Source organism: Odontesthes bonariensis, chromosome 24 (assembly GCF_027942865.1).
Source record: "Odontesthes bonariensis isolate fOdoBon6 chromosome 24, fOdoBon6.hap1, whole genome shotgun sequence".
NCBI classification, from domain to species: Eukaryota; Metazoa; Chordata; class Actinopteri; order Atheriniformes; family Atherinopsidae; genus Odontesthes; species Odontesthes bonariensis.
The window spans coordinates 10,256,108-10,273,370 of NC_134529.1; the positions used below are offsets into that span (position 1 = coordinate 10,256,108).

General features: G+C 41.1%; 2 protein-coding genes across 7 annotated transcripts; one reads left to right on the forward strand and one right to left on the reverse strand.

Moving 5' to 3' along the window:
- Positions 1–1,075: 1,075 nt before the first annotated feature.
- Positions 1,076–8,842, reverse strand: rnf8 (ring finger protein 8, E3 ubiquitin protein ligase). Of its 6 annotated transcripts, none has more exons than XM_075458455.1 (10): positions 8,621–8,842; positions 8,238–8,366; positions 6,186–6,631; positions 5,401–5,608; positions 4,849–4,911; positions 4,022–4,111; positions 3,818–3,925; positions 3,435–3,639; positions 3,135–3,167; positions 1,076–1,476 (listed from the first exon to the last, which is right to left on the reverse strand). In XM_075458455.1, the coding sequence occupies exons 1-10, from the start codon at positions 8,741–8,743 to the stop codon at positions 1,307–1,309; spliced, it is 1,575 nt and encodes a 524-aa protein (XP_075314570.1). In that variant the 5' UTR covers positions 8,744–8,842; the 3' UTR covers positions 1,076–1,306. The 6 variants fall into 6 exon arrangements, with proteins under 6 accessions (XP_075314570.1, XP_075314569.1, XP_075314571.1 ...); XM_075458454.1 differs by having other exon boundaries at positions 1,076–1,479; XM_075458458.1 differs by having other exon boundaries at positions 1,426–1,479; positions 3,428–3,639.
- Positions 8,843–9,767: 925 nt separating this feature from the next.
- aida (axin interactor, dorsalization associated) lies at positions 9,768–16,686 on the forward strand. The gene is made up of 10 exons (XM_075459223.1): positions 9,768–10,021; positions 10,726–10,792; positions 10,932–10,985; positions 11,339–11,393; positions 11,473–11,536; positions 11,820–11,923; positions 12,939–13,061; positions 13,310–13,432; positions 14,212–14,329; positions 14,412–16,686. The coding sequence occupies exons 1-10, from the start codon at positions 9,915–9,917 to the stop codon at positions 14,509–14,511; spliced, it is 915 nt and encodes a 304-aa protein (XP_075315338.1). The 5' UTR covers positions 9,768–9,914; the 3' UTR covers positions 14,512–16,686.
- Positions 16,687–17,263: the final 577 nt, after the last annotated feature.

The window sequence follows — 17,263 nt, forward strand, 5'->3', positions numbered from 1 at the left end:
CCTGTATTTCAAATGCAACTTCTGTGCTTTCTTGAACAAATAAAGCATGGGACTGAACCATGAGAAACTACTCCTGAAAAAGTGAGCATTACGACAGCTAAACATTTATTTAATTATCTGAAGGCTTTAAGTCACACGTTTGTTTGTTTTCACGAGGCAGAACCGGTAACACATCCGGTAAACCCTGGAGAGTGGCCAGCAGGAGATTAATGCTCTTCATTTTCTGCAGCCCGCCAGCAAGGCAACACAGTCGGTCATATGTCGAGGTGACTCAGAGAGCAGGGCACCAATAAGCGACAGTGACAAGCGTCAGCTTCTATAATGATTTCAGTTGGACTACAATTATTTTTCCTTACAATGTTGCGGTTTAACATTTTATCAAACACACAGCATTAGTAGGTTGAATCTTTGTTCATCTTCCAGCAATGTTAAGCTGAATCAGGGACATCCCATTTTCTTTGGTGCTTAGAAATGACAGAAAATGATTATTCAATAACAAGCAGTACAGCATTAATTGGATTGCTGTAATTTACCGGGTATATGGTGACGTTTTGTGTCCTAACTTTCGAATAAAAAAGAAAAAGAAAAAACGTACTGAAACACTCAGTGTAGGTACAGTGATGCTTATTCCTGCAAGTACCGCCAATGCTTGAACAAAATTGCACCCACATTAATCTAAAGGTCATTAATATTAGGGCTGTCACAGTGTCTGATTTTAACTACAAAATTATTGTGGCAAGAAGTCTGTATGATATAATGATTATCATCAACAGACCAAAGTGGTGGATCAGACCACCTGCTATCCATACGGCCACGTTTGTAGCAAGGCTACAAATAAAACCACCAATATGTAGTCAGCCTGAGACTCAAAGAGGATTGGGTTCTGAATGCCCTACATCTTCCTTAGAAAAGGTCAGCTTTCATACACCGACTCATGAAGTTGAGCGTCCGTCAGGGAATGGGTTTACTATCTGCTGTAGATGAGAATTGGGGGTTTATAAGGTCAGCAGTGAAGAAATCCAAGGATCTGTGTCTGGATGATATCAAAACGTGCATCACAACATACAGGCAGCAGTGATGGCGCAAATGCATAAAGTAACTTTATTCCTTTTGCTGAAAACCCAAGACAATAACACAACTAATAATTTTACAAAAAGAAACATAAACCTCAGCAAAATCTTGAAACGGACTCAGGTCGAGACCTTAACTTTGTGCGCTAAATCCTATTCCTGGAAGCACTCCAGGGAAATTGGACAGTCTTCACCGGAAAGTCCGTTTCACATTCCAGCCCACAGGAGAAACGGGGCTAATCTTCAAAGTCATCAAAACTATCATCAGAGTCCAAATGGATGCTACTGTCTGTGTCCAGTGAGACCACGGAGCTGAGGCTGCTATATATGGACACCATGCTATCCTCGCTGTCGCTGCTCCTACTGCTGTCGTCATCGTGGATCACCATAACCTCGGCGACGTCAGCTGCTGGAAGACACAAAGAAACACATTTGAGGAGGAAGCAACGTCCCTCTGAGCCACATTCATGTCCTTAACATGGCAGGACAGGGTGACCCGTTCTTGTTCTATAATATTCTAATAATAAACAAATCTTACAAAAAGACAAATAGAAGCACTATACAGTCTTCTGTGGTGTCTGAGTAAATGGAAGATAAAAACTGAGGTGTAAACAGTCAGCGTTCACTACTGCTTAAATGTAGAACCTCTGAACAGCCGCACAAGGACGGCAGGAACTGGGTGGGAATGTTAAAGAACAGTCGGACGCAGACCCTCCCAAAATCTGACACTGTGGCGATATGCGTTTCCTGAAGATATCGAACCCGTTCACAACCACCTAAGTGAGATCAATCAGCATCGGTGTGTGACACCAACCTTCCTCTCTGATTGACCAGAAGTGCAGAGGTGACAGAATAACAGTAAACGCCTCCAACTGGGACCGCACGATGAACTAACCCCTTCCTGTCTAATACACGTTTTTGGAAAACTAAAAAACTTACACATATCCTGAACAGCATACTGTTAGCTTTGATGTTAGCTGTACTGTTATATCCTCATTTGTAAGTCGCTTTGGATGAAAGCGTCTGCCAAATGCATAAACAGAAACAGCTATTCAATTAATTGTTTGGGCCTAATTTAGTCTTTCATACCTGTGATTATTCTTTTGTGCTAAATGTTATTGTACATTCATGTTAGGGTTAGGGGAAACATTTCTCAGCAGTTTAAATGTTGTCAATTTTACATACTATTTTTCCAGTTCTGTTTGGCTCCACATTGCACGCTCCTTTTCAGCACCACACAGCCTCAAATTAATACACTAATTTATCGTTTTGAGCATTTAGGTCTCTTCAGCATTTCTAAAAAAAACAAATGAGACAGAACATTAAGACAGAAACAAAGCCTCCATGTGCTGCCATCTTGTGTTTGAAATCGTCACTGCTTCACATCACAGACCACCTACCTCACCTCTCCTCTTCGCTAGAATCACATATGCAAGCCGTGACGCTTAAAATGTCATTACTCTTCAGACGCCTTTCTTCTAGTGCTTTAAAAAACCTACGAGCGGCTTCGCTGCTCTGTCTGAAGTTTCTACACTTCGGTGGTTACTGCTGAGGGTGAGAAACGCACCAGACACTTAACTCACCCCGAGATGTCAGGACTTTCCAGTTGTTTGATATCATGAACGAGGCAGTGCCCACCGCTGACAGAAAGTATGCTGTCAAGCGTGTTGTATTTTTTCCAAAGATCACTCGTCATAACTTCCATGTGTATCTTGAGCTACGTTATATAACGACTGACCGATATTTGACAGGAGTCATGCAGAGAATATACCGTCTGTTGCGATAATAAAATGAGTATGTTAACACAAATAAAACCACAATGCTGAACGGTATTAAGGACCCCCGACTGGGGTAAATGTTGCTTCATTTACACTTAATATAAATGTGTTTTTCTTTATAACAAAATGATCACACGAATAAAAAACTGAGTTCATGACTAATTCAACATATAAACACCACCCACAACCCTACCAGGACAATACATCACTGAGCCTCCCTGTTGAATGACCAGACTGAGTGCTCACTGTATAAAAACCCCAAAACAATTCAAAGCTCTCCACTGACCTGACTGGACTTTATGGTCACACGCTTGTTCACCTGAAACAAGGGAAATTTACTTTAGGGAAGTTTTTGTTAACATGTGGAGGAAGAGGTCCTAACCGGGTGCCACGTCCTCATGCAAATTTGTTAATGAGCATAGGTGATGATGTACAAGAAAAGGCAAACATTTAAGCTGCCAATTGCTTTTAATTTCATGTTTCCATCTCAACCATAAGATGGAAAATAGAGGGTTTAGAGAATTACAGATGTCTTCAAACAATTCATGCATTCATCGTAGGAAAATAATCAGAACGCACCTCTCACCTTTCCTCTCAATGATGAGAGTCTGCCGCCTGGCCTTCATTTCCAGGCTGAGGTTTTCCACCATGCCGTCAATGCAGTTGTCAAGAGCCAAACAGCGGGTCTGGGACTGGATGGCCTGTCGGCAGATGGGACACTCGTCTTTCTTTTTGCGCCACTGCTTGATGCAGTAAAGGCAGAAACTGTGAGCGCAGTTCAGGATGACTGCCTGCAGGGGATGGCAACACAGAAGGCAAAGATAACAAGATGAATCATTCATTGTTGGTTTTTTTGGTCAGCTTTATGGTTCTATAGTTCCAATCAATTTGTTTTTTACGGTTTGGGACACTATGAAGATGTGATTTACTCAGCAAATTCGAGACAGCAGGAAGGGTTATTGAGCCTACCTCGATGAAGAGCTCCGAGCAGATGATGCACTGAAGCTCGTTCTCCAGAACTTCAGTCACTTGTGTAACAACCTCCTCTTTTTGAGCCCTCGCCTTTTCTTTCTCCTCCTGCAAAAAAAGGCAAACAATAAAAGCCTCAAAAGTGACAATAGAGGGCAAGTTCAAATATGCAAGAGAGCAACAACGAAATCTTTTTCACTGTACCTTTGACACCTCCAGTTCTTTGTTTTTGGCCGACAGAATCTCTTCAAAGGCTTGACGAGAGAGGGTGGGTTCTACTATCTCTTTCTTTTGCTGAGGATGTTCAAAAAAAGGTTCACATTTATGAGCAAATTTACTTAAACTTTGATCTTATTTTTTTTAATTCTTTTTTAACGATTATGTGCAAATATGAGCTACATATTACAATATCCTTTTTTTGTATATACAGTGCCAATTTGCAACAAGGGTCGTCTTAGAGAACTTTGCAGAGAACGTAAAAAGAAGAGAAAGTCCAATGCAATACACAATAAATGTTCATTCAAACAGAGCACAACGATTTGCCAGTCTTATAAACCACATTTTTTACTCACAATAGAATATAGAAAACGCCATTTTCTTGTTTTATGAAAAAAATATTAGCTTATCTTGAATTTCGTGGAAGCAACGCGTCCCAAAAAAGTTGGGGCATTTTTCAAAAGGCTGGACAAGAAAGTGGTACAGATTATGTCTCTTTTCAGGGAAGGTCATTTCATATTTCAGCGAGACAACACTAAACATCATCTATTATAACACACCGTTTTGTAGGAGAAGAGTCCAGGTGCTGTACTGCCCGGCCTGCAGTCCAGACCTGCAAATCTGACACGTTTTCCTATGTTCTCATGTGAATAAAATACTGGTCTATAAGATATAAAAATCATTACGTTCTGTTTTTATTGACATTTTTCACAGCGTTACAACTTTTTTGGAATTGGGATTGTAACACGGGTAGATACTAAGACGTTGTTGTTCTATAAAACAACTTGCAACGACCTCGTTTTTATGCTTCTTACCGCTTCTAAAGGCTCTTCCAGCTGTTTTTTCAAAAGTTCCTCTGGCTGCTGTGTTTTCTGCTCCTAAATACACACAAAGATTACAGAAAATATTGGCATTAGTAGTCTTTTTTTTTTAAATATTGTGTTCCCCAAGATCAAATATGTATAAAAACACTGTTCAATGCAACATTTTTTATTTCTGAATATATATGCAATTATTTCTGTGAATGTTCTATAATGACATGCACAGGAATACATGTAACTTGTGAGCAGAAAGACTAATTTGAAAGAGAGTTTAAATAAAGTAGAAAGGTCATGACCTTGGCAGGTCTACGAAAAAAAAGATTTTCTTCTTTTATTGCAACTAAATTTTAGATTTACATGTCAGGGTTTCTAAATATCGACCTCAATCAAAACATAATCCCTGCAGCCGCAGATGTCCAAGAGGCATTAATAACAACAATGCATGGCTGATAATGACTGAACTGCTCCTTTAATGAGGTGAAGTAAACTTTGAACAAAACCTGAAATGCACAGCGACTGAATATCCTGCTTCCAAAAGCGTCTCACCTCTGGCTGCACCTTTGTCTCACTAACGGACCTCCTTAACATCTCCATCCGGTGCATTTTGGCTCGGAGTGTCTCCAGCTGACCCTGCAGCTCCTGGACTCGTTCACCTCGAAGCGGGTCAGCGTGTCGGGGTTCTACCTCGAGAGACGCTATCTGCCTCTGGATGTCAGCTGCCTGCTCCCTTAAAATTTGAATGTTCTGCCTGTACCTGCAAACAAAAAAAAATCATATTTCAGAAAAAAAATTATGCATCTTTAAATAACTGGTTATAACAAGACAAAAAAAAAGAAAAGAAGAAAGAAAGCATAGCTTGGTTGTGGTTTTCTTGATTACTGGAGGAAAATCAAGTTATAACGGGACAGCACCAAAAGAAAATTCTGAAGTTTTAGCTGGTTTATATTAAGTCATTCTAAATTTAACACGTGTATACAGTTATATAAAGCAGGTAAATCACAGGCTGCTTCCACCTTTGTAAGTAAGATATGGGGAATATTGGATTAAAATAATTTTTCAATGCGTAGCCAGTGGAAAGATCATTGATTCAGATGGAGAGAAGAGTCTGAATAGATTCTGGAAATATATGTTTGCAGCTGCACCAAATGTTACTGGATGAGGACTTTGTAGTTAAAATGATTCATCAATTAATCAAATATGTGCAACAATTGTTTGGCCATTTACAAGAGTGAATGGCCAAACAAGACTTCTAAGCAGCCACTTTCCTGATTAAGTAGCAATAATTCAGTAAACTTATCCAATGAAAACACGAGAAATACAATTTGCCTTACATCTGCAGCTTGTTCTGGTCACAGGGAGAGCTGGAGCCACCAGAGGGCTGCTCTTCCTCTTGGACTTGTGTGCTGGATGTGGTCTTCTCTGGTTGCGTTTGACTGAGCTGCTGCTGACATTTCACTGGAGGCGGAGGGGGCTTCCCAAAGGACTTATCCGCAGAAGACCAGCGGTAGAGCTTAGGCTTCGAGGTAGAAGCCTCAACTTCTTCCACGGCCAACTTTCTCTTGGACTTTCTGGGTATGTGGGGTGTTTTAGCACCCTCTCTGTGTCCCTTTGCCAGATAGAGTTTGACATCTCTAAGCGGCCGCTGCACAAGGATGTAGTCGAATTCTACTCCAGTTCCCGTCAGAGGAACTCCAAGTTGTATGGAGTCTCCGAGCCTGAGAAGATGGGCTTTATAAGCAGGTATGCGATGTCCATTCACCCACACACCATTGAGACTCTGAAAAAATGAAGTAGGACTGTGTTTATCAAGTCATTCTGTCATTTGGATGAATTCAAAATACTACGGGTATCTAAATAAGTATCTAGATACCAAAGGTTTCTAAATGAACTTCACATAAAATGCTTAGACTGGAGCCAAGATAAAATGCAGCATGATAGAAACAGTATGCATTTGCTTCTGGAGTGCATGCCGGGGGACGAACTTATTGGCAGAGGGTCCTAATTAAACCGCGGTGCACCAGATGTGATCCAGACCAGTCACCATCTGTAAAAAGCAGTCCATATTTATTTGTGCATGCTTGAGTAAGAAATGGTTATCGTACAACACTGTTTAACAAACTCTGCAAATGTTTATCAGTCTGTGTGATCAACGCTTTGGTTATCATTCGACTACCCACAGAACTGCCAAGTCGGTGCCACGTTTGGATGAACAAATCTTCCAGCTTCAGTCCGTCACTGCCTCCTCTCTTACTGATTTCTGGTAGCTTTGTCCACCTTCGAATATCCCTGCCGAGGCACAGAAGCAAGTTGCACCCACGGCGGTCATAGACTAGCTGTTGGTTCTCGCATGCTTGGGAACAGCGAAATCATTTTTTTTAATCTCTTATATTGGATTGATCCGTTTTTCTGATTGATCAACTCAATATTTCGTCCATGGTTTTAAGCACCGCTTCACCATTTAGAATCAATTATGTCTGTGTCATGGCACATATAGTCTCGTGACTTTAAATCTTGATTTGTCAGTGGTGGAAGAAATATTTAGAGGATTTATTGAGGAAAAAAGACTGTAAATACTCCTGTCACACGTCACACCTCTCATCCGAAAGACTTCTGCAGTTCTAAACTAGTTGGTAGAGACTTTCAGCTTATGAGTAGTAGGAAGACTGTTCACATTTGGAAGTCATTAAGGTCTAACCAGTGTCGTTGACTTATCTGACCACTGTGTGGGTCACTGAAATCATTCTCATCTGTGAGTTGTTTAGCTGCCCGAACAAACATGTTTTTGTCTCAAGAACGGTTGTGAAACAGCCCGGGGAGTACAGGAAACCTGACACCAACTCCTCTGTTCAAAAATGGGTTTTCCAATTTACATAGATAACTTCTTCTTTTTGTTTTACTCCTCTCTCAAACCAACTGTCTTCGCTGTCCAAAATGAGTACATTGCCGCCCTAAAAAGAGTGCGCCTTCTCCTCAAGATGCTGGTGAACTGCCGAGGCTTGAGAGTGAACGATCTTTCAACGACTTAGAGGCCCGAAACTCACACCAACTAGTTTATAACTGAAGAAGCATTTTGGATGACAGGTGAAAACTCTTCAAGAATAATTAAGAAAGGAAAGTCCGGTTGCCCTTATTCAAGCTTTTAGGATTACCATGACCTAGGTGACTGAGAATATACACCAACAATCAAATCACATTCAGAACAGGTTTTGTGCTTCTAAGACAACATATAAACACATTTAAAAAAAAAAAAAAAGATGAGTGAATTCAAATGTTTTTTTCTACTGGCAATTTCTTTGTTTGTTCGCACCTTTAATGTGTTTGCAATGTGTTTATACAGAGAAGCAGAAATATTCAGAACATATCTCCACAGAAACCTGGATCACCTTCGTGTCTGTCACCGTCCACTGATCGTCGTCCCCTTGCTTGAAAGTACAATGCACTCTGGAGATCATGAAAGGACACTTTGGAGAAATCAGCTGGTAGGTTACATCCACGCCACGTCCAACAGTTATCTGGACAGTCAAAAACAAGCACGCCAATGAGCAACATACTCTGCAGCTCTTTAAAACGCTTAAACACCCATTGTATGTCTTATTTACAACGGTAACTTTTGTCGCTTTTTTTTCCACATTAGCTGGAAATATGAAAAAATACGATGCATTAACAACGAACATGTTTTAAGGAGTTAACTGAATCTACAGCGAACTTGAGCGAGGTTCAGGGTTAATATAAGTTTAGCTAATTAGCTAACATTAGCAAACTGCACCTCAGTATTCTCGAACAAGCGAAGCCAGTCTGAATTTCTTCCGACCCTCATCAGACATAACACCTCCGTATCTGAACACTCATCCTCCTCAGCCGCACATGAATCCGGCGTTACACTATCCATCTTATCTCATCCTGTTAGCGGCCGGTTCGACCCACAACAGCCCACCGTTGTATCAGCTCGATGCCTGCTAGCATCGTAGCACTGCAACAGAACCTGGAGAAACCGGAAGTCGCTGGATTTGTTTTGAAAAATAAAGGCGTTCAGTTCTCTCTAACAAAAATGATTAATTTAGAATAATTAATCATTTATCTGGCTGACTGTCACCCTAGACTTTAAGATAGTCAAACATTTTCAAAACAAGCAAATAGTTGGACAGAAAACAAACGACTATATACATTTCATACGTAAATATTTATTTTCTTTAAATTTTTTTTAAATGAATCTACCAATATATTAATTTTAAAGTGGTGCCCAAATTCTCAAAAATTAATAAAGTATGTATAAAGTATTTGCAGTTCAACAGTCAACATGGAAACCAGTGGTCTAAAGTAAACATCAACATGTGGTGGCCTAATCCCATTTTATTCAAATTTACACTTAAACTATAGAGTACAAATATAGCTTTTGGTGCTTTTTTAATACAGTATTCATCAGCTTCGGAGGGAAATTGCTGTTTAATGTGTAATTTAAAAGACCAAAAAAAAAAGGAAGTATCATTTTTTACTTAAACTACTTTATACAGTATTGAGTGGTTATATCTGTAACTACAGTGGATAATAAATGTTTTGAATACTACAGTAAAAAAAAAAAGTAACTTTAAAAGTCAAATAAATGTAGCAGAGTCAAAAATGTACAATATATTCACAAGAAAATGCAGTGGGCTGCACTGTTAAACAAATGTGAGATTTAGAGCTTTTTTATTTTTTAATTAATTACTGACTTATTACATTGAAGTTGAGATGAACACATTGATGAAGTAATACAAATGACTGTAACTCTAAACGCGATACCGTTTGAGCTCTTTTTCTGCTGCAATGTTTGTCTCAGGCTCGCCGTTTTTTCACTCGGGCGACCCCGCGTCCCAAATCGCGCGCACCCCGAGCTCCAGGCGGGACTTCCTTTCTCTTGCGGATGCGATATCGGGATTGAGCAGGCAGAAAGGGCTTGGTCGGGGTGTCACCGGTCTGTACGTGTGCCTGTGGACGGCATATAACCTGGCTGAAGCCCCGTAGATGAATCTCCTCCTCGGCTATGCTGCCTTGAGAGCGCCGCGAGTATCCGCTCTGCCAAAATGTCTGATGTCAACAAGACTGTTCAGAAATGGCACGCCAGTTTTAAGAAAGGCACAGACTTTGACTCGTGGGGACAATTAGTGGAAGCTGTAGATGAGTACCACATGTAAGTTGCATTCAACATGTGTGTTCTGTCTCTCCATCATAGGCTGTAAACAGCTGGTGTATCCTGGATTTTCAGTCCGTCCGCTCCGGACCTGCAGGGAGATAACGGCGTGCCGGAGACCGCTTCACAAGAAGTTAGCCTCGGAGCTGTCAGTCAGCTCTCACAGCAGTAAATAAACCCTTCCCATCCATGACGTGATGTGGCAGTTGTTGCAGAGGCGGCTCGGTGTGCATGCTTGCATCCCAGTTTCATTCGGCTCTTAGGGAGAGTCCTGTCAGGGAGGACCGCCCGAGGCTGCGAGCTGTGCGTTTCTCCGTGTGTCGTGCAATGCAGAAAAATGAGCCAATATTCCTCGGAGCATTGAGAACTAGTCAGCCACACCCTCTCATTGTTATGGGTGGGTTTCATGTTTTCAGTGAGGGGCGCTTTCTGCTTCTCAGTGATCAGATTTTAATTTTTTATTTTTTTGGCCACTTCCTCTACTTAGCGACCCGATTCGTCGGCTAATCAGTATTTTACAAATAATTTTTAATTGCTCAAATGATGAAAAATCCAGATCACCCGACAACCTCATTTCTCAGCCGCAAGGGGGCGCTAAAACACGCAGCCTCCTGGCAGCACTGCAAGGCTGTCACGGTGGATCATTAATGCGTCTTATCTGTGTTCCTCTGGGTTGATTTTTCTTTTCTTTTTTCTTTTTTCAGTCTTGCGAGACAGCTGCAGAAAGAGGTCCAGTCAGCGAATTCATCAGACTTCACAGAGGAGCAGAAGGTAATCATTACAGCTGTCAGCAGCCTCTGCACACAAGACTCCGCTGCTCTGCTGCACCTAACAAGTTCTTGTGTTTTTTTCTTTTTTCCCCCTATATATATATATATATATATGTATATGTATATGTATATGTATATAGAAAACTTTGGGAAAAGTTGCAACATGCCTGGAGTTGAGAAGTGCCAGTTTGCAGGTTTGTGCCTTTATTTGTTGGTGTGACTGTGGATAGATAATTAAACAAAGAGCTTCTTAATCTTTTGTAAGTTGTCCAGTTCATTCACTTGAAGACAAATGCACATATCTCAGCACTCAGATATTGTGTTCTGAACATATTGGATTATTACTTACCCTTTTCATGTTTTATCAACGCAACTGCTCAGCTACATCAAGTTTTGTTGAAACTGGTGGTTCAAAGTCACTCAGATATCGTGGTAATAAAGACTTTTTAGGAAGTTTCATGCACCAGTTGCCATGTTTGAAAAGCTCTTGACGGTCCATGTTCATGATGTGGAGTTCTGACCGTGCCCTTTGTCTGCGTTTCCTCAGTGCAATCAGTCGAAGGAGGAGTTCAAGTTAGAAGACCTGAAGAAACTGGAGAGCAGTAAGTATATGACCAATACCTCTGACATTCAGAGCTGTTCCGTGATATATAATCGTTTTCTTTCTTTTTTTGTCAACAGTAATAAAGAACATACTCACCTATAACAAAGAGTTTCCCTTTGATGTCCAGCCGGTGCCCTTACGGTAAAAAAATCCACCACATGTGTGAAACAGTTAGAACCTTCACAGCACACCAGACGCACGCTGCCAGTGACGCTGCAAATGAATTATCACAGGAGTTTTTACACATCTCAGGACTTCTGATCCATAAATACGAGGCCAATATATGGGCTTAGATCTTTTAAAAGTCATACAATTAGACAAAAAACAAACACTGTGGGTTGAACTGGTCAAATCTGGAGTTGAAGGTTTGTCTGTCGCACACTTTCATGGGATTCTTTCTGATCTCTCCGTTCCTCTCTGTCAGGAAAATCCTGGCTCCGGGTGAGGAGGAGAACCTCGAGCTGGAGGAAGAAGAGGATGCTGCGGCCGGAGCGGGTTCAACGGAAGCGTTCCCGCCGCGAGCGCCTGGTACTGTGATTCATGCACAGCGGCAGTTTAGAGCTGCATGGTCTCACGTGGTGCTTTGTCACGTTGTTGTATCTCGGAGAGCTGTTTGACCGTGTGTGTTTTTGTTCTCTCTGTTGGTGCTGTGCATGGCTTCATCGCTCACCCCTGCCTGTCTGCCTCATTCGCAGCTTTGCAAGGTACGGCTTTACCCACAAACTGCACCCCAATGATCTGAATTCGTCCTCCACTGCCGGCAGATCACCCCCACCCCCTTTTTCTTTTCTTTCTTTTTTGATCAGCCTGTCATCGCAGCTTGTTGCTGACCTGAACAAATGTGACCGAAAGTGTGTTGTTCTGAGTTAATTGTAGAATCGGATGCTTCAGTCTTTCTTTGTAGTGTAAACTTATTGATTTATGAAGGTGCTGAGCACCAAAGGAAGATGTAAATTAAGCTTAAAGCTGCGCTTATCAGTATTTTCACATTAACAATTGAACAACTAAGCACTGAATCATTTTTATCCCATTTTAAGTCATTCCTGTCCCCTCCAAAGCATTTTTCATGAAACGGTAGTTGCAGTGCCAGTGGAGACTTCACATTTAAACTTCCCTATAAGAGCAGAACCTCGGGGGGCCGTCTCCTTAACCAAAAGACCAATTCTGAATCCCGATCAGGGTCTATCCACCGTTGCTTAGCAGCCCTTCTGTAATTCAGAACGGGATATAATGTTAAATTAGCACTCCGCCAGGACTTTGCCGTCATAGTGACTGAAACTGAGCTAAAAGAAGGGCAAGTGTAGGACTTGAATTCATCAGATGGCCAGAAGATATTGACTATAATATAATTTACTGACTTTACAGAGTGGTAAGTTTTCCAAAAGTGAGTAATAAATGCCTCCTTAATTGTGGTTGCACCTGATTTATAATATTTGACTCGTGAGTAAAACATGTCATTAGATGGTAAACAGCATGCTACTGAAAACAGTCTGTTCATTATGAGACACGGATAATAATGTCTGTGACCTTTGTCCCCTTACAGGTACCCTGTTGCCGCGGTTACCTTCAGAGCCCGGGATGACACTACTCACGCTAAAAATTGAGAAAATTGGGTTGAAGGATGCGGGACAGTGCATCGACCCTTACATGACCATCAGTGTCAAAGGTACAGAACGCGTTTTAAATGCGCCGTCCCTCCAGGATTGGGGGAGCTCAGTTTGTGAGTTTGGCGAGACAGTGAAGACCTTCGGAGCTGCTAGTTTTAGATCACAGCCACGTCCTCTCCTCCGGTGTTCTCCCACTCACTCTTCATTGTTCTGGAAAGCTTCACAAGTGTTCTAAATCGTCTGCTCGGGAGCATCTTCCTCTGGTCCTGAAAACGCTCTGTGTTGTTGTGTGTTTCTCTGTCTGCAGATTTGAACGGCGTCGATCTGAATCCAGCTCAGGACACCCCTGTGGCCACCAGAAAGGAAGACACCTACATTCACTTCAGTGTGGACATAGAGATCCAGAAACATGTGGAGAAAATACCAAAAGGTAACGACTGTTACTAACCATGCAAAGAGGGCCTCAAAGGAGTTCAGCCCCTATGGACTTACAGCTCATCAGCGCAATGTTGTCAAAATTTCAGTTACGGTGAAAAGTCAGATGATTAGAGGACTTTAACTTGAAAAATATAAATTTAAATCCTGAATAGGAGAGGCCTAAGCAGGTGTTCGGGACTCTGAATTAAAATAACTGTCCACAAAGCAAGAGTAACTTTGAAGTGTTTGAAGACATGAGAGTCACTGTAATGGGAACGGGGGAAGGTCTGAAAAGTCTCAGTCAATAGTTTTGACTGCAAAAGAACTCTGTTGTTCCACTGTGACTTCCATTCTAAGTTTGCAAACGAGCACCTAAACAAGCCTGATGCACTTAGAAAAACAGGCGCCCTAGACGCACCATGTTTGAGGGGAAAATTATCTGGAATGTTAAGCAGGTGGGACAATCTGTTATGCTCTGGGTTTGTTGCAGCCAGTAGCAGGTGGAAAATTTCACAGATAGTGGGAAGAATTGGTCAAATGGGGCCAGCAAACCGCCACAAGGTGGTGAGCAACGCACCAGTTGTTTGAAGAAAATTTTCAGGCCCGTGGAATGTGCATAACAAAAAAAAAAAAACACTGTTGAATTGTGATAACAAAGTTGACCTGTTTCTACAACTCATCATAGCTTAGCTTAACTGCAAACTAACCGATATACTGGTCCGAAATCACAGAATTTGTCCCTGGATGTTAGCCGTTCTTTATTCATCATACGATATTTCTTAACTTTTTCAGGAGCAGCTATCTTCTTTGAATTCAAGCACTATAAGCCCAAAAAGAGGTTTACCAGCACAAAATGTTTCGCCTTCATGGAAATGGACGAGATCAAACCGGGGCCAATCGTAATTGAACTGTGAGTGTTTCTCAGACGCAGCATTTCATGGGCGTTTCCAGTAGGGACCGTGAAGTTAAAGCTGCCCCTCCTTCTGTTTCAGGTACAAGAAGCCAACAGACTTTAAGAGGAAGAAACTGCAGCTTCTCACAAAGAAACCACTCTATCTCCACCTTCATCAGACGTTACACAAAGACAGCTAAGTCTGAGCGCGCCTCCAGCCACCTCTACTAACCTCCCTACGAATCCAGCAAAACGTGGCGTCTCCCCCGCACCATCACATCCAGCAATACCAGATCAAAGCTGCGGTATTTTTCATGAATGTGTGAAGAGAGTAAAGTGAACTGAGCCAGACAGCTCACAGACACATATTTTTTTTATATTCTTTTAATTTAAGTGCATTTCATGTCAGCTGCAGGAAATCCTATGAGAAACCACACACACACACACACACACACACACACACACACACACACACACACACACACAAAAGGTGTTTTTTAATAACTTTTGGGGGTTCCATAAGCCAGCAGTAGCACATTGAAGCAGTTAAAGCCACCTCATGTTCAGTCTTCCTAGCATAACTTACAGATTTATGGGCAACGGGGACGCAAACTTGGGCCGTTTTTAAAGTTTGGCTTGTTGCGTTTGTGCCACTAGACTCTGGACTTTGAAATAAAAGCCAGCCAAACATTAACCACTTAACCCGACCAACTTTTTTTTGACTGAACAAGACCCACGAAGCGTTGTTTGTTGGGACTCCTGTGCAGAACATTTAGCAAATATGTAACGCAGTCGATGACAGAGTAGTTTAGAAACTACTGTTTTGCCGTGTTTAGAAAGGAAGGGATTTTGCTGTTGTACATTTGGTTCAAGATGGTTTACAAAGAGCCTAATCAGGGCTGATAACACTCAAAAGTACTACAGCAGAAATGCTACTGGCCCTGAACTAAGGCTGGTGTGTTCAAGGTTTAAAAGCACCCAAACCATGCAGACTTGAGGGAAACCAGACGTTCCCTGAATAAATAAAAAGGCAAAACATCGACAGCGGAGCCACCAAAAGTGCTCAGTTCACATATTCCAGGCTGATCTCAGCAGCTGGGAATGTTAGTATAATCTTTTACTATGTTTAGCTTTTCATAACTCATCTCAAACAAATATTCAAATTTTAGATTATTACATGAAAAATCCGCAAGTTTGCCAATTAATTTTATTGCCTCGTTTTGTAGTCAACCAGCGAATTAATGGTAGATATTTTAGACGGAATTAATCAGAAAAAAAGGTCCAGAAATGTAGCTTATTGTGTTTTCTGCCCGTGCCTGGACGTCAAACATCCCGTCTCACCCTTTTTGTTTATTCCTTGCATTAACATCTACGTTATCCATTCTGTAACTGCTTTAATTTATAGACAAATCTATATTATTTAATTTTGGGAAATGCATTTGTGTGCTTTCTTGTGGATCAGATGATTCGGACTGATAACACTCTCACGCCTGCACGGTGAACATGAAGCAAACACCAGCAGCTTGGCTTCAAGTCGCGTAATGAAATCTGCCTCGCAGCGCCTCTAAAGCTCAGCAACACATTCTTCTTTTTATCCCTGAAATGCCAACACGTTTCGCTATTAAATGAGCTATATTTAGCATTTCAAAACGATTCCAAAAAACACCATCAATGCATTCTGATTAACAAATAAGACTGTACAGTAAGCCCACAGCTGTTTGGTGGGTGGATACGGTTGGTGTTTGACTCAGCAGTGGCATTATTCAAATTTAAAGGTGTACTTATATTTTACTACTCAAGCTTTTCTACATTTTAACATTTGGGAAATGTATTATTCATATTAATAACACAAAAAGGTACATTGTAATAGTTTGGTTTGAATTGAAATACTCCCATTAATGCTTCAGATTCAGTTCTGTGTGCTCACATGCCTTTAAAGGGTATTATCGAAGCAGCATGGTTGGCACGAGGTGTTCAGACCATTTTTTTAATCCAGTGTTTTGTTTTTTTACAGATTAAATGTTTGTGTGTTTGTGTATTCAGTTACATCTTAATAAGAGACTGGAAAGTCGAAGAACGGACGAGTCTCTTCTTTTGAAATAACTATCCAGATGTTCCTCACTAAAATATTCACATTGTAATATTTGCTTTTAGACTTTATTTTTGTAACACCACAAAAATCCAGACTGTACGTGAACTGTAAGATACGCTAACTGACGAATTAACAGTAAATGTGTGTATGAAGCCCTACGATGTGTCAGGACTGGGAACTGTTTTAGTTTTGTTGACAGATTGATGGAAACTTTCTGAAACATTTACGATGCTTTTCATTTCTAATAAACTACAAATGAGGGAGTTTGGTGGCTAGTTTTGTAGTTCATCATAGTTCAGACGGCGGGTTTTGAATGTGTAGCATTTCTCCTTCGGTTACTTGCTAACAGCCGTATTATTTAATCGTATTCCTTTCTTCCCTCTCGAATATGTCTGTTCACTTACACGATAAAACACATTTTTTCCAACTTCCACCGAGTAGCATGTAGCCACTAACTCTAGCTTAACCAACCGCAGCCAACTGGAAAAAACTAAATAAAATCAACATTTAACTATTTTGAGGGGATAAAATTATAGATCTTAAAGGTGCTTACCCTTCCTTCTTTACTCCGTGTCAACACTGACCTTGTTAAAAGCTGTGTCCTTTTAACAAAACTTTTCACATTTGGGTTGACAGCTGATCTATTTTGTGACCAAATTAAGGCAAAAGAGGAGACCTAAGATTCTTTTTTTTCCCCCAAAAGAAAGATACTAAATTGTCACAATAAGTTCTCGGCTTTTCTTTCCTTTAAATTAAGCAGCAGGATGCAGTCAGTAAACCATGTTTTTAATCTCGGTAACAGCCCAGATGTATGCCTTATTTTTTTTCCCCCTCAAAGGCTTCACAACTCGTAAAGCTGA